The sequence below is a fragment of the Plectropomus leopardus genome, chromosome 9 (genome assembly GCF_008729295.1).
Source record: "Plectropomus leopardus isolate mb chromosome 9, YSFRI_Pleo_2.0, whole genome shotgun sequence".
Taxonomy (NCBI): Eukaryota; Metazoa; Chordata; class Actinopteri; order Perciformes; family Serranidae; genus Plectropomus; species Plectropomus leopardus.
Window position 1 is genome coordinate 24479904 of NC_056471.1, and position 26743 is coordinate 24506646.

At 40.4% G+C, this 26743-nt stretch overlaps 1 protein-coding gene across 5 annotated transcripts in view; it reads right to left on the reverse strand.

Moving 5' to 3' along the window:
* Window positions 1-325: 325 nt before the first annotated feature.
* enox2 (ecto-NOX disulfide-thiol exchanger 2) overlaps window positions 326-26743 on the reverse strand; it is a 240416-nt gene continuing 213998 nt past the window's right edge. For all 5 annotated transcript variants that reach the window (XM_042492832.1, XM_042492831.1, XM_042492833.1 and 2 more), the window contains 6 exons: window positions 25682-25869; window positions 22079-22225; window positions 11869-11925; window positions 10941-11046; window positions 5555-5640; window positions 326-1121 (listed from right to left, as the gene is read on the reverse strand). In XM_042492832.1, coding sequence (XP_042348766.1) covers window positions 990-1121; window positions 5555-5640; window positions 10941-11046; window positions 11869-11925; window positions 22079-22225; window positions 25682-25869 — 716 coding nt within the window. In that variant the 3' untranslated portion in view covers window positions 326-989. The remainder of the gene's footprint in view (window positions 1122-5554; window positions 5641-10940; window positions 11047-11868; window positions 11926-22078; window positions 22226-25681; window positions 25870-26743) is intronic.

A 26743-nucleotide genomic window follows, 5' to 3' on the forward strand; every position in this document is an offset into this window, starting at 1 on the left:
ACATGATACAGAAGATCCGGGCATTTTTTTACTGCGGATATAGAGCTTTTCTGGCTTCATGCACGACTAAACAACTGTCATAAAAATGAACAGGGTCCCACTTCCAACGCTGTCTCCAGTTCTTTTTATATATCCATGCGCCTGCCCCAAGAGCAACGGCCGATGAGGAAACACCAAAACTCAGGTCATCACTCACTCCGACCAACAGTGCGACTTCCTCTCTCACTCACTCACGGACAGACCTTCACGTTTATGGGACTGGCCTCGCATGCTGCAGTCCAGCCAAAAATACTAGCTCAAACATTTTATATACTCAAACGTCGTTTTTATAATCAAAAATATCATCCAAGCATTTACAGTGTATTACAACAAATGATTCTATGCAACTGGTAACAGCCTTTACATAAAATGAAGAAATATATCCATTTTTGATCTATTTTACAAACCAGGAACAGCAAAAAGAGAAGAGAGGGAGGCCCAAGGCTTCGGAGGTTTGGAGTGTTCAGTTAGACCCTGATAAGCCTCCTCGGTTAGCCCTGTGGTCCTGGCTCACACCGACACCATACAGAGCCAGTCGCAGGCTCAGAAAGCACAATGCCCCGGCCCACGTGGGCGATAACTACATTATAATCCAGTGACTGTAGGAGCCGGTGGTCTTCTGCGACTACTGCAGAGTCGTTATGTCTAAAAATGCTTTGCAGACACTAAGAAACTGAGAGTTCATGAAGACTTTGTCACCGCGATTTGGTGTCAACATTCCTGTTACCTTGGAAATGCTGCGTTTTTACGTCCCTGAAATGCTCATGTAACATTCCCTCCTGATCTGAGATCTGTGCTCAGTCCTCTGTGTCCTTATACAGTCAGGTACAGTCCACCGTCTTTGATATTTTGCGAGTTTTATACTGTGTCTTTCGCATCTCTACGGTGTCCCTATTTTGTCTCATCTGTCTGTTGTCTCTATGATGTCCCAGAAGCGTCCTGGGCAGAGTCTATGTGCTCTTGATGCCCTGGAAGCCGCAGAAGTTCCAGCGTTTCTCCAGACTGGCTCCGACGCCAGTCAGCTCCTGTCTGAAGGTGCAGGGCAGTCGAGAAAGAAGAGCCTCCACCTCACTGGTGTTAATCTGAAACACACACACACACACACACACACACACACAATGCGATTTTATTTAAGAATTGGAAAAAGAATTATCACACTTGTTGTTGTATGAATGCCAATCAAATCTCTGAAAGCTGCAGACGCTGCTCTGGTCTACAGCGTGTCACCAGGGACTTTATCGCTTGCTGGCTGTCGATGCAGTTTCATTCAGTTTTAATCATCCTCGAACCTTGATGCTTGTTTTTTGACTGAATCATCATATTTTAATGGACTTTTGAAAAACCTTGTAGGCATTGGTGTGGATCTTAAATTCTGATATTAAAAATACATAAAGCAGCTTCAACTAAAGTAAGTATGCTGACTGGCTGTCTGTTATAAAGGCTCCACACATAGTATCAGCATATACAGTAACTCTGACCTCATTTATGCAAACGTCTCTTGTTTTGTCATGAAATCTCTGACTGAGACAAGCCCAATGTTAGGAAGGGATCAATATCAATATCAATATAAAATGATCTTTTCTTGCTGCTTGCTCAGTCACAAATATCAAGTGCATTAGACATTTTTTTAATTGATGGATGAAAACAGTGACACCTCCCTCATCTTCATTCATGATCATAAAGTGCATGTATCTATCTGTCTATATATATATACATATTCATTATATTACATTACAAAACATGAAGTCCACATTGACAAGGTGAAGCAATTCGTACCTGAGGAAAAATGTTCAGTGAACTATATTCATAATTATCATAATTATATATTATTTTACAGAATTATTAAATTTTTTAAGCTTTTTTTTCCAGGTCACTGCTTTTTTTTTTTTTTAATTTTTCTTTTTTCTTTCTCTTTTTTTTTTTTTTTTTTTAATTTTCAGGTAGTTTTCTTGTACTTTTCACAGATTTTTTCAAACCTCTAGGTCATTTCTTCTTTTGTCGCTCAAAGGGTTAAATAAATAATTTGATTATACTTCCATCTTTGCTGAGCAAGTTTTGTGCGAAAGAAATTAAAAGCCCGTCCCATACAGACGCCTGCCCAAAATATAAGCCTGTTGAGGTCAGGGATTGAAGCAAATATTAGCCTTATTAACTGAAGTTTTATGGTAGGTTAACTTTGCTCATACGTCCACAATTTATTCTTTTACACACTCCACACCTCCTCTGTACTCACACCTCGACTGCAATGAGAAAATCACAGCACAAGTGAATTTATAGCGAGGGTGTGACGGCATAGTGTCCACCTGACTACGCTTAATCTGGCTCACTGCGCTTGAGTGGGCTGAGGATCATCAGTCAACTGATGTCCTGAGGTGACATTGTCAAAATCCACCGTACGAGCTGCCGTAGACAACCCAGTGTCTTGCATTAATAACTTGATTGTTTGAGCCCTGCTGATGTCAGGACGCATTAAGGTCCATCATGGAGATAGGACTGCTGTGACATCACAGACAATGGAGCTGTGTGTGGAGCCACCAGATAAGCAGGGAGGATTGGGCTTGTTGCTGGGAGAGTCTGGTCCGTGATATTGACAAAACTCTGTGGGCTGCTTGATGTGTGTAGTGCAGAGTCAGTGTGGGAACAACAGATGCACAGGCAAACTCGCACACACACACAGACAGACAGGCGTGGGCGTACGCTGACATACACACGTGAACACACTTGACAAAAAGCCCAAAAGGCATGAGAGAAAAGACCGTCACGCTCTATTCTTTGCATGTGTGAGTATGAGTCAGGGTGCTGACGAGCACATTCAAACAAAGAGAACAGTGATTTCTTGGGGCAAACTTGTAGAGACAAAGTTTTTGACAAATTAATTCTCCCTAATAATGAGGAAGTTTAAGCAGCTTGAAATCTGAAGGTTTCAGCCAAGATGTTTAATCTTCAGTTCGGCAGATGACTGCAACTGTAAAGGGAGCGGTGACATCTGCCATTTTTTCTGAAGGTCTCCTCGTCGGGGTGGGGAGCAGAAATGGCCATTAATCTCAGTGTTACCTTTTGGAGGTGACATTGAAAGTTGGCCTTTTGAAAGCCTCGCGTAAGTGGCAGTGAAGAGCGATAATACGTCTAAAATGCCTCCTCAGAAAGATGGGGATAAAATAGCTGTGCTTTGCCAGACGGAGTGGAAACTAAGGGTGGTGTTTGGCTTCGAGTGTCAGAATGAGGGATCTAGTTTTAATATGTTCCGGCATCCAGGGAAATCACGCAACTAGCCAGACATACAGCTATGACATTTAGGGATAGAAAAGTGAGATAAACTGTCTCAAAAGTTTAAATTAAAAGTTTTTGAAGTATTTTGGATTCTATTTTTCACCAAACATATGTTCTGAGATGTCTTATTGTTTCTGATGCTGGGTTTTTGTGTGACTGCCTATATCTGCTTTTTTCCTTGTTGAATGTTTCCTTTGAATCGTTTTTTTCTTGGTTGAGAAGGCAGAAACACCTTAGCTTGTACTTGCACCTTAATGAATGTTCATGTAATAGCTGCAGCCTACTGTACTTCACAAACTACTGATTCAAAATACTGAAGGGCATTTTTAGAAGAAGAGCGGCCCCTCAGTTTGTCTCTGTTGAACTACAAAAACACAAAACGTGCAGTGGTGTTATGAAGTCATGCGTCTTTTCACTCACAATCAATCTTTGGCTGCATACAGACACCAGCTGCAGAGCGCATTTTAACCAGAGAACAGCCAAACTTTTCATTTCAGCTGTTACAGAAACAATGTTGATTATCTGCAGCTGATCTAATCGGCCACAGGTGACATCTGCCGTTTTAACCACAGACAGTCTGATAAATACAAGGCTGCTACTTTATGTAAAAACATTTGATGAGAAATATGTTGGCCGGATATTTTGCAAAACCAATCCCTAGTAGACATCTCTCGCAAAAGAGATCTTAATGAGATTACAAAGGTACACAGTTTTCATCTAGCTCCAGTCTGTTTACATTGTGAGAGTTAGATGAGAGTATCAACACCACTTTTCAAAATTACTGAAACTAAATCAATGCTTTAACCCTCAAATGACCATTTGTATATCAGTTATTCATGTCATGTTATGCTGAATTAATGAAGAAATTATTGTTTTTCTCACATGCCTCCACAGTGAATGGAGAATCAAAAAAATAAAGACAATTTTTAATGAACTGAAGTCTTAGGCGACTGAGTTTAACAACAGCAATCACAACTCGTACGGTTTAATCCAAGTCTCATTTATCCAGTCGTATGCTCAATACTTCCCAAACAGTCCTGACAGACAACTGAATGGAAAGTGAAACTTTTCTAATGTTCTCTTCAAAGTCAGACTCCATTGACAAAAACAATAATTTTACCTCGCTGAACACTCGAGCCGCTGGTCTACCACTACCTTTATCAGGTAGTTAGTCTGTGGAATTGATTCAGATTCAGATTCAGACAACTTTATTTATCCCAGAAGGGCAATTCAGTTTTACAGTCTACCCAGACCAAACACAAACTGACAGACAGGAACAAGCAGCACTCAGTATTAGTAGTAGTATTTCAGTAATAGTATGTTAGAGACGTCAGTACATGGGCAAAGATGCACACTGGCGGCTCACGTGGTCCTGTGCATAATTACTCACGAGGATTGGGCAGAATAAATAAATAATAATAAAAAAATTACCATGCTTAAATACATAAGTAAGTAAACATAAATAAGACATTGTAAAGCATTGCATTGCACATTAAATATAAACATTCACAGAATGTATGTATGGGCTTGTATTGTGTGAATTGGGTGTTTTAAAAGTTTAGTTTCGGATACAACAAAGTAACATAATAACACAAACTACTGAGTGAGGCAGTGGTAGACCAGCAGCTTCAGTGTTCAGTGAGGTAAAATGCTGTTAATACAGTCTGACTAGCTGAGTTTTCACTTTCCATTCAGTTCCTCATAGAAATGTCTGAGTGTTTGAGAAGTACTGAGCATATGACAGGATAAATGAGACTTGGATTATACTGCATGAGTTGTGTGAGGGTTTGTAAACGGATGTTTTTTGATGTAGTTTTGCTGTTGTTAAATGCGGCTCCCTTTTACTTTAATTCATCAGGGATTCTCTCCGGTTTTGGGCTCTTCATTCACCGCGGAGACATCCGAGAAAAAGAACGTTTTCTTCATTACAACCTCAACACAACACCAGGTGACTAACTGTTAAAAAATGGGTGATTAAGTATTCCTAAGTGCTTCAGCCTCACCTGTGGAACTTTCCTAAACAAGCATCCATTCCTCTGGAAAGGGCTCTAAAAGCATTTAAGAGCACTGTTGCGTTGAGGGGCTGCATCTCTTCTACACAGCAGGACTCTGGCTCACAACAGGCCCATACGTCAGCCCTGTAAGGGGTCTGACAGCGTGTGTATGGTTGCATCTAACCTAGAGTGATACTGAAGGGTGGCTCTGCTAATCTACTCCGCAGCTTTGATTCATGCATGACTGTTACCTTGGTGTCCAAACGCTGCAGGTAGGAACAGATGTACTCGATGCTGGCTCCGAACGGGTGGACGTGCAGGAACGTGGAAATGATCCCTGAGGAAGAAAAAACAAGTCATGCAAAGATGTTAAAGCAGAGACATGCCACATGCCTCCAGATCCTGTCACCTGTCAAAAAATTGTCTAACCGCCAAAGGATGTACTCCCTCTCTCCTCTGAGTGAGTCTAACACAAGCTCCAAGTGGCTTCTCCCACAGTCCCAGTACTGTTAAGAGCCTCTTGTATATTGTGGCTCCAGATTAGAGGGAGTGTTTAATGACAGCTTTGATGCCGTTGTCTCTCATCAAAGCCATATTCTCCCCCAGCTCAAACAAACCATCTGCTATCAGCTCACACACAGGCCAGGAGAGATAATCCTCCACCTCTGCTTACTAACCACCTATAAAGCAGAGAGGGACCAACAGAAACAAACACACACAGCGTAAAAGTCACAAAGCTTTCCACTGGCTCAAACACCAGAGCTACCATATCACAATCACTTCAGACTCTTAAGAGGAAATTACTACTTCAAGACTCTCATTTTTGCCCCCTGCAGGAGGTCAGTCGATAACGCGACCAGAAACAATGTGCTAGCCCGAAGCTGCTCCACTGACAATGAATAAGAGACTGACTGGGAGTCTAATGGTCCATTCAGATACAATACCAAGTAGAATTTCATGTTGATTTATTTGCATGAAATCACCCACTGGAGTGGCTTTCCTTTCTGTTTTTTATTTGCCTCAAAAGAGCCAATGAAGATATTCTCAAACTACTAATACAGATGTCTGCTGTAACTACGTGCGCCCACTCTGTGTGTGCAGATTGCCAAAATATGAGTGAGTAGGTGGGTTTACATGCAGCCTTATATTCCACTAATAATCAGAATAATAGCCCCATCAGGACAAAACAGCTCATGTAAACACCTCTATTGAAACACACTGGCCTGATCAGAAGGAATTTTCAGGTTCAGGTTGAAACAGGGTAGTGTAAATCTTTGATAATCTGTTCAGCAGCAAAATATTAGTGCCTAATAACCATATAAACATGTAATCATTTTATTTTTTATTGATTTCACATTTTTAATATAAGTTTTATTTATTTTATTTCATTTTTTATCAGTTTTATTGCTTTTATTGACTCTGTTGTCATTGTTTTTGGTCTTTTTCTTTGTATTATTTTATATTAACATTATACATCTTGCATTATTTGTCGTGTGGTTTTAATTTTAATCTAACTCTACCCTAGTTTCTTCTGGCTTATGCTCAATAGAACTGTTTGGCTTTCTGTTGTTGTATTGCCGTCTGTGTACCCCATTTCTGCTTTAATTTGTTTGTTGAATGACTTTGTAAACTCAGAAGTTATTATTATTATTATAAAACTTATTATTAATCCTACAATTCTTCTGGTTGTAATATATATTCCTTCTCCATATGTTTGCTCCATGTAGGGGTAACGTTAGGTGATGCAGAGGGTGTGTGTGCTGCACACTGCATGCGGTAACAGTAGTTTCTATGCCTTTCCCCTCAGCTGATTTTGAGAGAGAATTAATCATAAATTAAAAAAAAAATCTTTGGCACTTTGCTAATGCTACATTCTTATGCACTCCCTAATTTTGAAACAGCAGCCTTTTGTGAAGTTGTTACAGGCTTCAATGTGAAGACTCTGTGTAACAATCATCTACCGCCTGCTTATAAAACATTTAGGGAACATTGTGTTCCCTAAGACTCCCTCTGTTTCTGTATTTTACACCACATCTCCTCCTGTCTGTCCTCTTTTGAGTCTTGCACAAATCGAAATTGCGTATCTAAAATACATCTAATGGAAAGCCATCAAATTCAAAGAAACACCCATATATCATTTTAGGCTTGCATGAGGTGGTATTTCAGGGGATTCAAAAAAGCCACATTTCATGAAACTGCAATGGAAACACTTTTTTGCTTTTATAGGTCACATGATGCTATGGCTTTGCACTTGTCAGTAGGAACTGTCTCCTTTTTTCATGATGCAGCAGGCGCTGCAAGAGTGCTATTACATCACATAACTCCACATAAAGCAAAATTCCTCTGTGAAATCGCGGAATATCACTTCCCAGAAATCCCTGATACGTGGCCACTGTATGTATATGTATACTTGTCTTTCCACTATCGCTCATATTCGCCTTCGATTGGAAATAATGAGAGAGCTAGTGCGGCGGCTGTAACAGAAATAAACCTGCTAATGTTTTGAACATCTATCGCCATGCTTCTTGGAATGTTATTGTCAGAGGAAAAGTCACATAATATCATCAGAAATGCAGTCATCTGTGTTTTATCAACATTTTGAAAATATTGCCCAAGTTTTATGCAAATCTGTAATGGAAACCCACCTAGAGACTATTGGATTTTTCCAAATCTGATGTGAATCCCGGTTTTGCTTTACAGTGTTATGCAAATTAGGAGGTTGTTCTCAACAGCAGCAGATGAGATTTCACCTTAAAGGCAAATCTCTGAGAATTTTCACAACTTTGCATGCATTCATGCTGTATCTGAAGGCACCACAACAATGTTCACTTGAGTTCTTACAGCTTTCACACCTGCTGCCAGTTTTCAACAATGCCATGGTAATCTGCTGGAGAGCCCTGGGCAAAACTGAGCTCTAAGCCCCTCCTGACCCCCACTTTCCCACTATTCTCAGACCTTTCAAATATCTATCAAGTACAATGCCTGCAGCCCAGAAACCAAACATTAACTAATGCTGTATTACTTCCTGCCCTCAGGTTTATGCTTTGCCAATTACTTAATGGAACTTTCATTCAACACAAATTTAAGAAAATGCACCCACCTTCGTCCTCATTATACTTAAAATGAGGGTGTTTGGGGCTGTGTCCACCAGCTTTTCTCACACAATAATTTGCATTTTATGCAGCAACAGATCAGGTGTTTAGTCAAAGTATGCAGGTTTTGAGCCTTACTCTCAAGCTCCTTTTGTTCACAGTTCAAACAACTACTTCTGTCACTTTTTGTGTGAAAGTGCCACACCATGAAGGCCGACGGGAGGCTGCTTTCAGACAGCGAGTGGTTGTTTTCTGTATAAACAGAGAGGCAGATGTGCCGCTGAGGTCGGCGGCAGCTGCAGGTGAGGAGAGGGAGGCTGCCGCTCTCGTGACCGTGCACAGCTCTTTTTTAGCTGCTTTCAAAATTTATGATGTTTCAACTTTTCCAGCTTGCTGTGGCGGCTCGCTGTGTGACCATGGCAACTACGGAAACCACAGCGAGGGAAGCAAAACTGACTTTAACTGTATCTCAGTTCCCTGAATCATACACCTGTTCACCCACAGAGATCAGACGGATCAATAAAAAAAATGCTACAGGAGCAAAATCAGCTTCAAAGTTGGATTACCTGGTCTGGGACAATAAACTATGTTTATGATAGTAGTTAGCAATGTGACCCCACTAATATTTGTTATATATATTTTATATATATTGCTATTTACTTTATTATAAAAGACAACCTGCAGAATTTGGCGGCATAATCAGATCGTACTGGGTGGAAAGCAGCAGCCTGTGGTGTACAGACTGGTAGGATCAAAGGTAGTTGGGAGATGTGCCGTTGTCTTTGCGCACTACTTCTGCCGATTCAAAATGAAGGCAACCGCCCGCTGTTTGAAAGCATCTTCATAAGAGATGAGGGAAGCAGTGCGGTGCAGCCAAAACAGCGCAGCAATATAGAACAGGTATAAACACGTTTGCTTTTCGACATGCTCGACAAAATTGAGACAGATCAGACAAAAAAACATGTTCTTTTTGAAACATACAGACACTTTAAACAGGGTTCCCACACATTTTTTACCCAATAATTTTTAAAACTTTTCCATAACTTTGCCATGATACTTCACCCATTTCCATGACTTTATTAAAGTAGTTTAAAATAGGTAGGTTTAAGTTTTCTAGAGGCTATACTGGTGCTCGCAGTGGTCGGGCTGTCTTGATGCTTTTTCCCTTTAGAGTGGCTGACTAGTCGTTCCCCCCATGTTGCCATCATCAAACGTTTTGGTACGGAGCCAACATCCAGTACCACTTGGGTCTGCCTCTCTTGAGCCATATATTGTATTTGTGGCTCAAAAGCAATACATTATTAAACATGCACTTCCTAGGCATGTTCAGATAAGCAACTACTAGCCCTCTGCAGCTGCCATAAGTGGCAGTTATACCTTAAGTTTCATTATTAATGTTTGAGTTGAATTAAATAATGCTTTGGGTGGCTAACTTTACTTGCTCATTAGACATTCCTGCCACTGACAAGCTGTGTATGCCAATGTGTATCATGTGATGTTAGTGAAATTTCAACAGTCACACAGTGCAGAGCTACATTTTAGATTATTAATACAAGGAATTTATATTGCATAGTGTGTTTGGGGATTTTAATGAACATTTGAAACATTAGCCAAAACAACAGAAGAAACATAACAAAAATGTTAATGCAACACCTTTGTTTAAGGTAAAGATTGACATTTTTTTAAAAGATTGTTATGCACTCAATAGATATATTTATCTCAAATTTTGATCACAAAACACAGGAGTGTTGAGTAGCCTTTTATTGAGACCATCCCAAGGCACAACTGTGTAGTAATGATGCTGTTTAATCGGCATCTTGATATGCAACACCTGTCAGGTGGACAGATTATTTTGGAAAAGGCAAACACAGATTAAATTTTTGGTGACCAACATTTAAGAGAAATATATCTATTGTGTGCATGAAAGAAGTCTTAGTTCTTCAAATTAAACCTGTGAAATATGGGAGAAAAAAAAGTGTTAGCACCTTCAAATTTTTGTTCTGTGTGTATTCATAACTAAAACATTTAGTTAATTCCAAAACAGTAGGCCTACCAGTTTTGCTTTTTTTAAAACATTATTTTTATTGCATTTTGTCTTTATTTGATAGGACAGGTTAAGCGTAAAAGGGGGAGAGAGAGGGGATTATATGCAGCAGAGAGCCGCAGATTGGAATCAAACAAAGGAAGGACACTGCCTCAGTACATGGGCCGTCTGCTCTACTAAATAAGCTACTGGGCGCCCCAAGTGTCTCTATTTTCATAAATTTTCCAGGAATTTCATGACCATAGGAACCCTGTTTAAATGTGCGTATCCTTTCACTTTCATATTTTTGAAGGGACTGTGTTTCTGAAATGACCACAAACCAGCTGCCACAGAAAACATGGAGGAAACTTCAAAAGATGTGTATTCATGGTAATGCATAATAACATATGTGGTTACCACTACTACCACTGAGTACTTTACACTGTAGGTAAAATATAGCAAATATGACATTCACATATTAGTGATTTTAGAAGTGCCAGAATGTGATTTGTGTCAGCTTACCAACTAGCAGTGCCTCCCTCTCAGAGTGGACAGGACTCGGTGGATTCTTCTCTGTAGGACCTTCCTTCTCCTGACTGCAGGACACCACCGTTGACACTGTGGCCTCCTGCACACACACACATACACACACACACACACACACACACACACACACACACACAGAATAACACTGTTACCTTAAATGAATCTACTACGAGCCACACTTTGACTGTGGCTGGCGAGAAGTAAACAAGCCTAAACATAAGCTGATAGATGGCACACAATAAAAAGACAAACACAAACGAGAATGAACGCATCAGAAAGTTTCACCACCAACACATTAATGCGGAGAGACAATGAGGATGAGGATAATGAGGCGAGGGAGAATTTTTAGCCAGCAGCTATAATTCTGATAGAGGGATGAAATGTGTGTCACACACGGAGACACAAAAAGGAGACGAGTGTTAGAAGAACAAATAGCGAGAGAGGGAGAGACTTGGAAGGGAAATGATCAAGCTGTTTGTTTCAGATCTCTGACAGGTGGCAGAAACATAGCAGAGGAATAACAGAAGAGTTTTTGTCTGTTTGTTGTCCTACATACTATTGTGTGTACTATTTCCACTTATGGTGTGGGATGCCGGGTGGCCCTTTTCTGTTTTTAATCTATCACTCTCTGCTAGAGTGTGGGTGTGTAGACATACACACATGTGAGAGCCACTTTGACTTTATGACTCCTTTATTTTCCAGCCTAGTTGTGTCTGGGTGATTTATTCAATGACAAATGCAGTTGCAGTGAACTGGATTGGCCTGTAATGATCTGTCATGCCACTGGAAGAGGTTAGAGAGGAGAGTCGGAGGAGGAGGAGGAGGAGGAAGAAGGGAGAAGGGAGAATGAGGACACAATACAATATCTGGAGAGGAGCAGGGGGGGCAACCTTTTTCCACTTACGCTGGTTTGATTAGCGCTCTCCTCGCTGCCTCTGTCATCTTGCGTCGACATCTCCAGCTGCGGCACATTAGAAACATATGAGGAAAAGCCACAGAGAAACAAGCTAAGCACTAATGTAGACAGACGGGGGGAGTGTGGTGGCACACAGCATGGTGTGCAAAAACAGACAAATACGGGCTTTGTTTATTTTTAGAATAATGTCCAGAAATGTGCTGATTTTCAACATTCAAAGGGAAGCAGGGACACTGAAATCCATATGGATATAATTAACTCTTTTTTAATCAAAATTGGCACAAAACAGTCAGCTAATAAATCTGAAACAATTAAAGACTTTGTGAGTTCTGATTTACTGGGAATATATTAGTGCAGAAATGATTACTCCATTGTCTGATTAGACTCAGTGGTTCTCAACCTTTTTGTTTCGAAGTACGCCTTTAGCCTTAGACAGTGGGCTTAGCTACCTCTTCACAGTGAAACTTCAATAACCAAGATGTCTCTTTGTTCTTTTGCCTTTGTACAACAATCAAGAGTAGATTTTGACATGTACTATCATAAACTACCTTTTCAATTTCATTGTTCTGCTCAGCTGCTTACTAGTTTCTATACTGTTGTTATTTGCAACCCCTGGTGTTGTAGTGTAAATAGTCAAGTTTTTTGCTTTAATTTATCATTATGAAGTAAATGTTGATTGCACAATGTAATGGCTGTAGAATAATGACATCAACAGTGTTAAAGAAGTATTTCATGGCTGGAAAGATTGCCTTTGTATAACACTGGGCTATCCATACAGCTGACAGATGCAAATACTTTTTAAATCGGTGCTGCAGGGAACAGACTTAACAGAGTGCTCAGGAGGTAGAAAACCTACAATTACCAGAATGCATTGCACCACACCAGGCCATACCATATGTGTGAAACAAACCCATATGTGTGAAACAATGTCAGCTGTCTGGTAATAAATGATCTCATATTACAGTTAAACAATAATCTAAACTTTGTTTCTGAAAATATTTGAGGCGAGAAATACTCAAGACAATCACAGAATATTGGTTTATATTTGATCAGCGCTGCTTAGCTTGACTGTTTGATCTCAGTTTTTTCAGACTAAAATGTTTTAGGTGAGAAATAGGCAGTGCAGTACAATGATCTTGATTTATATTCAATAAGTACTGCCTGACTTCACTGTTTGATCAGATTTTGGTCCAAGTTTGAGAGAGAGAGAGAGAGAGAGAGAGAGAGGGGAGTTTTTTAACATTCGAAACAGCGAGTCTGAACAAAAAACAGTGGCTGTCAAGTTTGAGGGCATTTACAAGTCAGGAGGGGTGTGAAAAGACACTGTTTCGTTGCATTATAGAAAGTGTAGGCTTGATTTTTTGGAGCTAGCCACATATGAAGGAGGGACTAAACTTGATTTTTTAAAAAAATGTTATGTCAATGTGTTTTAAAGTACCCTTTTTAATAGCAGATCTTGCACAAACAAACCAAAGACACATTTACCTTTGGCGTGCAAAAAGTGGACAATAAAGTATTATCTATTTCATTCTATTCTATTATGTCCTACTCAACTCTATTCTAAATATTAGAATATCTCAACCTCTGCTGCTTTGGTTTTGACCATTTTTCTTCTAATGTGTCTCTTGCAAGTCCCCCAACTTGATAGAAATGCAATACTAAGTACACCTTTAATTAACAAAAAAGAATCACCTGATCAGTCAATAATGAAAATAATCACTAATGGCAATGCTAAAACATATATGAGAAAAAAAAAAAGCCTCAACGACCCGCATTGTGTCAGTCCAGTAATGTGTGGTGACAGCTTGGCAACAGCAGGAACTGTGATTGGACCAGTGAAGGATAACTGATGGCATGAAAAGATCTCCTAAATGTGACAAATAACCCCACAACGACCGCTAATCTTCAAAGAAACCTACACCCAAAAATTGATTTCTCTTTCTCCCTTTAATGAGACTGCCTCTCATGATTCATGTTTGCCCACATGCAGGAATTTAATTAGCATATTTCCCAGAGCTAACAGCTGTGGCGACACATTCCTTATCAAACTCATCACCATTAGCGTGCTATTGACAACTCTGTCAGTCCGGGTTGATGTGAAGGAAGAGACATTTTGGCAAATTACTAATTCACCTCTGCGTTACGTGTAAAACCTGCCGTCGGCTCGTGCATCTCAAAGCAAACAGACAACACATGGAGCAGCTCCCCGCGCGGATTGAGAGTCTCTCATTTGTATTATTATCCAATTTAATAGGCGATTGAACCTGAGGCTCATTTTAATGACAGCCCTTCCTCTCATTATGCCGAGCCAGAAGGAACATTAACAAACATTAGCGCTTGAATATTGGGAATATGGGACAACACCTGAAACATTAGTAAACATGACGCGTCTAAGAGAGAAAAATGACCCTTGAAACTTGAAATTGTTTAATAAGATTGTAGATCACACTGCAATGTATTTAGCAGCATAGAAAAGCTCGCCTCTGATCAATAGTAGATGGGGTTCTGTTGGGAAAAACATGCCTCAATGTAAGCAACACATTCAATCAAATAACAAATGGGATGTTGGGATGGATGAATAATGAAGCAGCGTAGGCTCTAATTGATGATGTATAACAGCTCGGAGACGGCACCGGTGGTTTACCTCTTACGTGTTCTGCAGGTAATATCCCCTCATGTGGTGATCACACTATTACTGCGTGTACATATTGATATCAATGTGATGTCTTAGTTACTGCCTCGCAGACTGTGCTGATGTAACCAAAAGGACAAAATGTTCAGGAATGAGGGAACGTGATTGGGTTTTCGTAGGTGGTTGGTGTCACATAATATCTCAGCTGCAGACAAATAAGGAAACAATTTGACTGCGGCCGACCATGTTGAATATGTTTCCATTTCGGAAATGAAAGGATTCCTTCTGGGTTTTTTGATGTGGCTGCAGTGAGAACAGAGGAGTGGACAAAATAACAAAAAGGACAAAAAAAACATCCTGTCTGGTAGAGGAGCACACATTTGAAGGAAAATGCAGTTAGTTTATATGTGATGATTCGAGTGTTTTTGCAATAAAGACTATTTTTAAGACTTTTAAAGATGATGTGAGACTAATTTATTTTCTGCAACTGTGTGTATTTGACATGTTTTGTGTAATTTGCACTTTTGTTCCAGGGAACTTCCACTACACCAGACTGCTGCACATCCACATAAAAAGTGGCAAATTTTCCTGCTTAAGATTTATACCTCCAATAGGCAGGTTAACGGATAGTTTTGCATTTTCCCACTCACATGCCCATATGTACATGTGACACAGGTTTCGCTTGCTGTGATAATTGTTCCTCTTCACACTGGTTATTAAAAAATCCCCTTCTGAAATGCCAGCAATGTAAGTGATGGGGGACAAAATCCACTGCAGTCCTAGTTCTGTGCAAAAATACATTCCAAAGTTTATCTGAAAGTAATATGAGGCTTCAGCAGTTAAACAAATCAAGTGGATAAATTCCAAAGTTAGTCTTTTTAATACAGAATTCCCTCTTTGTGTTTTCACAGACTGTGTTTCAGTGCTGAGCTGCAGTGGAGGGACAGCAATACAAAAAGGGAATCTCAAACTCAAAAGACTTTTTAACTTTGGAAGCCACTCAGTTGATTGATCTAACTCAGACTGTTAAAGCCTCATATCAACTATAGTTATACTTCGGAGTGTATTATTACACTCACAGTGGAGGCGCATTTAGAAGGGAGTTTTACTCGCCGTAATGAAGAAGAGGAAGGAATACAGTGCGCAACAACTGTTTCAATGTTTATATGGGCTGTGGTGGAAACTGTCTCAAACACTCAGGAAACAGCATTAAATGAATTTGGGAGCAAAATATATAATTTATACACTATATTTTGGAGAGATTATACCGAATTATAGAAGCCAATTAAATTGTCCCCCTCTCTCTCTGGAGAGAGTCAGTGGTTATTAATGGGTAAAGCGGAGCACAAAAGTCTTACAGGATTGTTTCTCTACTGCTTACAAAAGGTCACTGAATCATCCCATGATGGCACATAATGCCAAGACATGTAACATGTGACACAGTTACAGCATCATGCTTGTATAACATAACATCACGTAACATCACGTCACATGCCCCCCCGAGGTCAAAGCTCCAACATCTAAACGTGAAGAAATGAAGAACACGGCAATAAATGATAAATCTGAATGACCCATGCTAATTTATTTTCCCAAAACACCTGACTGTAAGACAGAACTGAAAAACTGTGAGACGGTTAAGTGTTTTGGTGGTGGGATGGTGGGAAAAATGGTAGCATCTAATGTTGGAAGAGTGAGAAAGAAGTTTTCTTCAATATTTTACCTAGAGCGTATTTCCTGTGACTGTCTACCTCCCTCTACATTTATGATGACGCTGACATGCACCAACGTTAACGCTCAGTGTTGTGCTGTACAGAGACTGTCACCTGGAACAGATGGGTACACCAGTGAAATGGGAACTGCTGCAGGCACCACTAGGTTGGGGAGTTGACTTTGGAAGAATTCATTATTCAGAGATGGTAGTTTTACTTTGTTAATGTTTTTATAATTCATGGCCATATTTATGCATGATAACGTGATCCTAACTTTGGGAGCTTTCACATCCAGGACCGGGTCCTGGATCTGAGTACACTTGACCCCAAAGTGCAGTTCATTTAATTAGTGTGAACACTGTGTACCCGGGCACGGTTTGTCAACCTGTGCCCCAATAAATTTGAAAAATGGTCTTGAGAACTTGTGTACTCTGGTATGGTACACATCACCACCAAAACATGGAGAAAAACTACTATTTAACGTAACAACAAAAGGTTTTTAACTGGTTATGAGACAGTCTCAGTTTAATTTAATTGATGCCTTTATAGACACCACGCCAGCAGGTATGAATCAATCGAATGAATCTAATATGAAAACTTCATTAGTAAAAAACACCAAGTACAACAGATGTGATCAATAATGAATCGTTGAAAGCATTTTATCATGTTTCATAAGTACAAGCGTGAATGAATCTGTTGGTACTTGTTATTGTGCGATGGTGATTTAGACATTTCTGCGTATAACTGTATGTCCTATTATGTTTTTATTGTTGTTATTGTTGTTTGTAACTTATTCCTATTCAGCTGTCTTGGCCAGGTCTCCCTTTAAAAGGAGATCATTGATATCAATGCGACAGGTTAAATATGGGTTAAATTAAAAAAAAAAAAGTTTGCTAGTGGTTTACTCTTGACAGCATACATACTGTCTCTTTTTCAAATAAATGCTGCTGAAAGTCTTTAACTTCACATTACTAGTTATTCTTTCTTTTCCACATTACTGAAACTGAAGGATGAACTGAGGAACATCATGACCTGCGATAATGTTTTGATAATTGTTAATTTTGTTGAGTTGTAGAGCAAGTAGAAACAGGACAGTTTTGAGGAAAATTAACAAGTTACAATTTTGTAAATGTTGACAGTCTTACTTCCTATCTATGTTCAGCTGGTACACCCTGCTGCAGGCCATATCATGGATAATAAAGCATGGTGTAAATGTACAAGTATTTTCATTACTGATGAAAGGTGCAGTATGTGATTCTGGGGAAAGACAGTTGATTGTTGAGTCTTATTCCCAGGTCCTCAAATATCGGTACTTGACAACCTGGGATTGAAACTCAACAATCAACTATCTTTCTCCACAATCGTATACTGCAGCTTTAAGCAACCAATTTACAATTTATCATTATATCATTAAATTTAAAGAAAACAGTCGGAAATCTTATAATTTCCTAGAGTCAAAGGTGATCTTGTCAAGTTGGCTGTTTTACCTGACCAGCACTTTAAAACCCAAAGATGCTCAGTTCACTGTCCCGTAGGAGAAAAAAACAACAAAAAAAAACAATGTTTAAAATTGTTTTCTGCCAGCTGACTTATAGGTTAATAAACTAATTGTTTCTGTACTTAAGATACTGTACAGCCACATTGCAGTGCCACCATTTATGAGCCTTGTGTGAACATCTTTGTCAATATAAACTGTCACTGAAGGATTGTTACACTAATGCAAAACTTAAAACTGTGGAAAAGACAAGTTTACTGCAAACAAAGGACAGCTGGTTGGTTAAATATGTTTTCTGTTATATGCATTATTGGACAATAACAGCAGCTAAATGAAGGGAAGTCATTTAACTGAGCCACTTAAAACGTAAAAGCTGCATTTTTAAGATTTCTGGATGGAAATTAGAAATTGAATAGCCGATTATACTGTGTGTTAAAAAAGAATGAACTAAGCTCCCTGGGAGGAGAATGGGAACACCAGAGCACTGACTGAAGTTAGAAATCGTCTGTCTCTCTGCGGTAGGTCCTCTCCCGCAGTGATGATATCATAAAGATGCACCCAAAATAGCTACTTTAGGATATTTGATGATCTTTGAAATAAGTTTTAAACTAGTTCAAATTATTCAGTCATTTTCTCGACCCCAAAACTACATATTACCACCATCACATCCTGTCCTTTTGTTTATCTGTGATTTATTTCTCCAATATCTTTCATGCATTGAAACTCATCTTGAACTAATTTCTTTCTTATCAAAGTGCAAATTAGATAGTGTTCACTTTCAAGCAAAGAGTCACCCAGAAATGAACTTTCATATCGAACTGTAGAACGATGAAGCTCAGTTTGTCTGTGTGTCCTTCACACTAAGATCCGTTCATCCGATGTATTTCAAACTTCTTGGGTGTATTGCTGTGGACCCAAGGATGTGCAATGTCAAATTTGGTGCAATTTCAATGCACGACACGGTCAGTGTTAATAAACTTTGGATTAACAAGTAAATGACTCTCTATACAGTCGTGGGGGCGGGGCTTCACAGCTCTGCAGCTGTGGCTCACTGACAGTAGTTCCTTTTTGCTGCTGAATGCTGAACATACTAAGGTTAAAACTGAACCGTTCACTTCTCTGGAGTCAGTGAGCATAAGTTGATGACCTTCAGGAACAGCGTCACCCTAACCCTAATACTAGTAATGTTACCGGTAAAATATCATGCTGTACTTTATAACAGCTGTGGCTTATGTCAACACTGCAAATAATACATTTTGTTTGAAATCAATACTTCTGCAAAAACTGGGCATATATGGTGGGATTTGAGAACGTTTCTGGCCTGATTTTTTAATTTGTACGGCTTATGTCACCTGCAGTGTACAGTGGGGAGACAGGACCAGTCATGCCCCAATCAACTGCTTCCAACCAGGTGTCATGTGTTTGGATGAATCTCTGACATGCCAGAAATTGTAGTCAGTGGTTGTCAGGCTCTCGCACAGTTGTAGCATGAATTCCCCAAGGTCAAGGCCTTTTTTCTCTTACTCACTTAATAGTTATGTGTATACCCAGCTAGTTTGTTGGTGCTGCTAACTTCCTAACTCCAGTATGTGTGCGCGTGTGTGTGTGTTACAGAGATAGCAAGGGAGACTGAGAGAGAGAGAGAGAGAGAGACAGAGAGGATATCAGAACTTGGATGGAGCCAGTTTTGCAGAAGTGGACTTTTAAGTTCTTTTTGAGACATCTGTCTCTATATTATTGTGAATGATACCTCTGCTAACAAACAAACTTATACATATCATGACTGACAATCGTAAACAGCCAGAATGGTCCGCTGGAGCCGACGCTCTGTTATCTATTTTACACATACACTGTGAACACTCAGGCTTCATGATTGAACTGTACAATGTGATTAGATAAATTATGAGCTTTGGATTTACATTGCAGACTGTGAACATGTACTGTAGGAGTTTTTCAACAGATTTGACTCCACCACCTCACCATCCCCCACCCACCAAAGCCCTGACCTGTGTGGGCATTCACACCTCCGCCACCCCCCTCCCCCCATGTCACCTCAGACACCAACAGCCCCCCCTCACACCATGTCACCCCCCTCCACCCCCTACCAGACAGATCCACACACTCCACCCCCGTCCACACTCAGCAGGAGTCACACCACAGCTCCACCCCCCGCCTCTCCATTACTGCTGACCAGGTGAGGAGGGAGCTCAGGAGGACAAAGTCAAGGAAAGCCACTGGCCCTGATGGCATCAACTCCAGACTGCTTAAAGACTGTGCAGACCAGCTCTGTGCCACTCCTCTGGAGAACCTCCTGTGTGGTCCCTGTTCCAAAGACCTCGCACCCCAGGGAGCCCAACCACTTCAGGCCAGTGGCTTTAACCTCTCACCTGATGAAGACCATGGAGAGGATTGTTCTCACCGACCTCCGGCACCTGGTGAGCAGCGCGAGGGACCCCCTGCAGTTCGCGTACAGGCCGGGCATCGGTGTGGACGACGCCGTCATCTACATCTACCTGCTGCACCGGTCACTTTCGCACCTGGAGGGCCCCGGGAGCACTGTGAGAGTCATGTTCTTTGGCTTCTCCAGTGCTTTCAACACCATCCAGCCTGCCCTGCTCAGGGGAAAGCTGGAGGGAGCCGGGGTCGACCGTCACCTGGCTGCATGGACCATCGACTACCTCACCAACAGACCGCAGTACGTGAGGCTCAGTGACTGTGTGTCTGATGTGGTAGTCTGCAGCACGGGGGCTCCACAGGGTACAGTGCTCTCCCCGTTCCTGTTTACTCTGTACACATCAGACTTCACCCACAATACTGACAGCTGCCACATCCAGAAGTTCTCCGATGACACAGCCATCGTTGGATGTGTGTCAGAGGGGGACGAGCTGGAGTACAGGGAGGTCATCACCTCCTTTATCTGCTGGTGCGAACAGAACCACCTGAGCATCAACGCCAGCAAGACAAAGGAGGTGGTGATTGACTTCAGAGGAAACCACCTCAGCCTGCACCGGTGAACATCCAGGGCCTGGACATTGAGATCGTGGAGAAGTGCAGGTACCTGGGTGTTCACCTCAACAACAAACTGGACTGGGCACACAATACAGATGTCCTGTACAGGAAGGGCCAGAGTCATCTCCACCTGTTGAGGAGACTGAGGTCCTTCGGTGTGAGCAGGACTCTGTTAAGGACATTTTATGACTCGGTGGTGGCATCAGCCATCTCCTATGCTGTGGTCTGTTGGGGCAGTGGAAGCACAGAGCGGGACAGAAAGAGGCTGAACAAGCTGGTCAGGAGGGCCGGCTCAGTCTTGGACTGTCCCCTGGACTCCATCGAGGAGGTGGGTGAGAGGGAGGATGTTGGCTAAGCTGACATCCATCATGGACAACCCCTCTCACCCCCCTTCATGAGACTGTGGGAGACCTGTGCAGCTCCTTCAGCAGCAGACTGCGGTACCCACGCTGCAGGAAGGAGCGCTACCGCAGGTCCTTCCTTCCATCGGCCATCAGGCTATACAACACCAGCCTGAGCCAACATTAACCTGGACTCACTACAATCAAAAGTTTCTGCCAGTTGTATCTCTGCACATGTCACTTTTTTGCCTAATTATCCTTATCCTTATTACTATTTACTACAACACAACAACAGTGCTCCCTCATTCTCCCACATTCTTACCTGCATCTTGTTTAATCTGTATATCTTTGATTTTTTTTTTTTTTTTCTGGTATATCTTTGACTTTTGTATTTACAACCTGTACATTTTTTTCTTCTTCTTGATACATGCCTATTTTTGCACTCTTGTATATTTTATATTTTATATTTTGTATATATTGATATTTTTATATATTTTTCTTCTGTACACACGGCTGCTGTGACAAGTTAATTTCCCACAAGTGGGATAAATAAACGTGTCTAAGTCTAAGTCTAAGTCTAAGTCTAAACAACAACATTTCCAAAATGGGTTCAAAATTTACTCTGTATGCCCAGATCAAGTGTATTTCACCAGTGTTGTTGACCGTGAGTAGCTGCGACTTCTGTGTGTGCATCGGGGGGATTCAATGATTTAGGGGCTCCGGGGAAACGCTGTCTTGCTTTGCTTTTCCTGCCTTTCCTTATTAGAAATGCTAGCTCTGGCAGTAGTAGGAGAGGTACTCAAAACGTTTCTCAGTATGACCAGTTCATGAAAAAGATGCACGCAGCAATCCCACAGGCCGAGCAATCGGCGCGTTCCAAACAGGCATGTTTTGAACGAGCACATTTTGAACAGGCAGTACACTAGTAAAACCCAACAAGGAAACATGGTCTTTCTCTTTCTTCATTCTCAGAAATCCCATCTGACAAAAGTGTGTTTTCTGTCAAACTCACCTGCATTACATTTGTGTGTGTGTTTTGCAGGTTCTGAAGTCCCTCCTTCAGGGTCTGCACTTGGTTCTTCAGCTGCTGTTTGTCCTCCAAACTTTTCTCCAGCTCTGCCTCACGCTGTTTTAATTCTTCCCTCATTTTTAACAGTTGCTGCAAAAAAGGGGGGAGAACAGTAAGCCACTAATGCTACTGTGAACTAACTAACCGTGACGATTCTAACCTCGTACTCAAACAGCTCTGGAAGCAGAGGAACAATCAGCCATTTGTTTTATTAAAATTTAGCATGTAATCCCTAAATTGGTAATTAGAACTTCAGTTTAATACAAAAAAGCAATTAGATGCCGACGTGAATGATATCTTCAAAAAACAATTCTAAAGACAAAAAAAAATCCACTATGTCTTATTCTTTTCTGTTGTATGCGCCAAATCTTTTGCTGGTCCAACACTCAAAAACACCATTATATACATAGAAGAAAACATTATGAGAGAATTAACACTCACTGGAGTTTTGTATTTGCTTTGGGTGACACGAGAACTGGTATATAAAAAAGCTTTGATAGCTAAGTTATCTGCTAAACACAGATGGAAAGATTTACCTCCCGCTGTGTTAATTTCAACAAAACGAGGGTCGGCGAGGTGCAGGGGGTCCTTACAGCCAGGAATTTCCATCTGCAAAGCTACACATTAAGTGCCTTTGTGTTGCACGCATTATAATTAACAAGCGTGGAAGCAGGTTTTCAGAACATGCTGATAATATTCCATTGCAATTTGTGTGTCTGCGTGATACAACACGTGGACCCTGGCAAGGAGAGGTATCCAATTTCAGTGTCTTCCAGTTCATTTAATCCATTCACCTAATCTTTTCATAAACACACCGAGAAAGACGTAAGCTGTAAAGGTAATTACTCTCAGTGTGTAGAAATGAACAGCAGGGCCTTAATGGATTCTCTTCTTCTTAACATGAATCGATCGTGATTTCCATCACTTGTGACAGCTAGCTTAGTGAGGACACTTGACAAACGCTAGGATGAATCAGATTAGTAGTTCTTTGGTATTGAAAAAGTTTGAAAGGTTTCTGAAATTATAAGTCTTGCTCTTTTTGAAGTGGAAAGATTGGTCCTCATTTAACAATAAAAAAGATTTAGACATTGAGAAGTCAATGTCACCAAAACCATGTAATCTCTGAGTTTTGCCCAGTGGATGACATGAAATAAAACTGTATATGTTCAAATATCAGTTCTTTCAACCCATCCACACTCCCAGCACCTTAAATACAGACACTTTATTAGTGGCCCTCGAAGTCAGTTACAGACACGCCAAGGCGCTCTTTAGCATCTGTTCGCGATGCACAGGGTCGCGTCATAATCTGATGCTCTGGTGTAGTATAAAGAGAGAGAAAAACTTGAGTATGGTGGGCATGAGGAGAGGTGGATGGGTCAAACATGAACAGGACTTTCACAAAGGAGACTGCTGTTCGTGTCTTGCGTCAAACCAAAAAATATGTTTAGCCGTTTTGACAACTTCACGTAGCATGTCATGAACGTAAGTGACATATGTCACCTAGCATACATGATGTGCTGTTAGCAAGACATACTTATTTTAAGCCAAACCTTTTTTCTAACCTACCAATACACTTTTGCTGCCTAAATCCAAGGAAATAAACCTAAAAACGAGCTAAACCTACATTAGAAGTGTATTTTGAAAAGATATGATGCATGTAATGAACAGAAACTGATGCGCTGTCCCTAAGCATCAAAAACTTGACACTGGAGAGGTACCTGGAGTGTCATAGTTTGACGTGTAGGGGAACTAACCAAGTGTTGGTATCTGATGTGTTGGGAGTGAGAATGTCTGTCTTTGTGCTTCCAGGAATTAGACCATGTAATATGATTAAAAGCTCCAGAGGAGCTTTGACATAGACATTGTGGTGACTTTATTTCCCACTTTAAACCTCATCTAAAGATGAAGAAATGATGAGCAAATTAAATTGAAAATATCCATATTTTTCTAATGCACACAACAAGCTTAGTTCTCTGATATTCTGTTCACAAATTTGTTAAAATCTGCATCATCCAACCGGTCTCACAGCAGCAGACCATGTGTACCACACCGGCCCAGGACCTCCACATCCTGCATCTTCACCTGCAAGATCGCCTGAGAACAGTCACCTGAACAGCAGTTTGTTAAACCAAAATGTTTTTGCACAAGCTGTCAGAAACCGTCTCAGACGCTCATCAGGTGAAGAAGCCAGAAGTGGAGCTCTTTGGCTTGCTCACTAGACAACTTGGATGTACTGCCAAATTCTCAGAAACGACATTGGAGACACTTGGTGGTGAAATGAACATTCAGTTCTCGGGCAGCAGCTCCGGTGGACGCTCTGCAGTCAGCATGCCAATAGCATGCGCTCTCAAAACTTGTGAAATCTCTGGCAGTGTTATGATCGAAATGTCTGTTAGGCTTTTCACTGTGAGCATGCCAAGACTCACCTGTGTAGTAATCACACTGATTATTCTGCATCTTGGTATTATATAAATATTTTTTTTTTTACAAATTTTAAGAGGACTATACCTTTTGTGTGCACAGGAAAAGTCTTCTAAAATCTAAAATTTGACTCAAGAAAAATGGGAAAAACAAGTATTGCATTTATATATTTTTTCAGCATATATAAGAATATATACATGATGCATACACCTGTGGCAGTTTTATTTTTTTCAATTTATTGAGGATTACATCTTGAACTAAAAACTGCTGCCTTGTACAATGTAATATCTTTCTTGGTGTTTAAGATACTTTTAACCTTGCCTTAGCTGCTCCTGGAAAATATTTAATAAATTGGTTATGTAAATCCATTTTCTAGTATTAAAGTTCCTATTTTCTATTATTTCTTAATGTCAGACAATGAAAGCTTGAGTCTGTCCTAATGAATGCTGATAGACTATATAAACTCCAGGGAATAATAGAAGTAAGAAATTCAATAATTGTATCCTCGACAAAGTCTGGCATAATGATAGTATGTTGTATCTAATAAATACAAACATGTTGTCAATAAACCAAAAGAAAAACAGTTATACCAACCACTGAGAGGGGTTTAATGTGGGAATTAAAGATTTATGACGCTACCCAACAACATTTAGAAGCAAATATACCGAATGATATTCGAGACACATTTTCAAAAAAAAAAATCCACTACTTTTCATAATCTTCCTTGGAGTAAATGGTCTGAAATTATTTTAACAGCCTTGGGTTGGCTCCAAAAAGTATATGCGCGCTGTTCGAATCAAAGCACAACCCTCCAATCCCAAGTAAAACCCATTCCATTTGCAAGTAAGCTTTCCTTTAACCTGAGTAAACCTGAAAATATATTTTAGCTGCTTTTCAGAAAAGACTAACAGCTGCTGAAGACAGCTGTACTTTTCTGCTTGTTCCCGCACAGCACTTACTTTTAAAGTGCAAGGTCATGAATAAATGACAGTCGTCTTGCATGGAAATTTCAATGGGCTAACCCGAGCGACCTTGATTTTAAAAAGAACCAGGTGCACAGCAGTAAGAAATAGGAGATTAATCTTATTGTTGGAAAGATGATTGGAAAAGTGTATGTGTATATACCTTCTGCATGCCTTGCAGAGCCTGCTGCAGGAAACTGAGCTGCTGAGAGTGTGTGTTGTCCTCCTCACTGCTGATTGGTTGGTTCTTGCCCTGTTCCTGTTTGAGCAGCTCCACCTCGTTCCTGTAGGCGTCCAGCTGGCAGCGCAGGGAGTCGTTCTCCTCCTTTAAGGCTTCTGCTTGGGAAACACCTACAGATTCATGCATAAAGTATAGAGAACAGTATGGAACATGGTGTTTATTATGTATGACACTGTCACAGTTGTTGCGGTCTCAGTTTCACAGTGTAGCGTTTGATAACAATATAGAAGCGTGTGTATCTGTCACATGGTGAAATTTTCAGTCATGATAAGATTATTCATTCATTTGAGTGAGAGCAGGAACAGAAGTACTGAGCAGGATTGCACAGCAGTTGAGCATCTTAGCATTCTGAGCATAATGGTGAAAGAGTGGAGTTCAATTTTACTTTATGCAAATTTCAGGCATCGTAAAATACAAAATGGCAAATGTCCTCTTGATATTGATAGAGGTCTGCGGCTAAATTTATTCTTGTCTGTTGCTGCAGAGTATTTCAGGAAAAGATCAAGTAGCAATAAAGCTTGAAATCAAACGCATGTAAAACTATGCTTTTACTCCTTCGTTCTCAAAAATTTTTCACGAATTTAAAAAAAAATCCTGCACTACTGTCTGTATTGGCCTCTAGCTTCTTGACCTCCTCTGGTACAGTTTTTATTTTTACGCAGTTTTTAACTGTGTGCAAAAATACTAATACTAAAGCTAAACTAAAACTAAAACTGTTATTAAAAAAACAGACGATGAAATGCAGAAACACAACTGAAATGTTGTCAAGAGCATACCAAAGCAACAGTCGGCAGTATAACCGTTAAGCCACATGACGTAGAAAATGTTCACCAATCAGAACCCTGAAAAAAAAGCTATTACTATTACTACCTGAAACAGTGACCACCATGGTGCAATCTGATGCTTCGGTTACTAAAATTCGTGAAAGAGAAACTGTACATTATTGTGTAAACATGTAGAAAGCACCAATGGCAAGTTTAAACC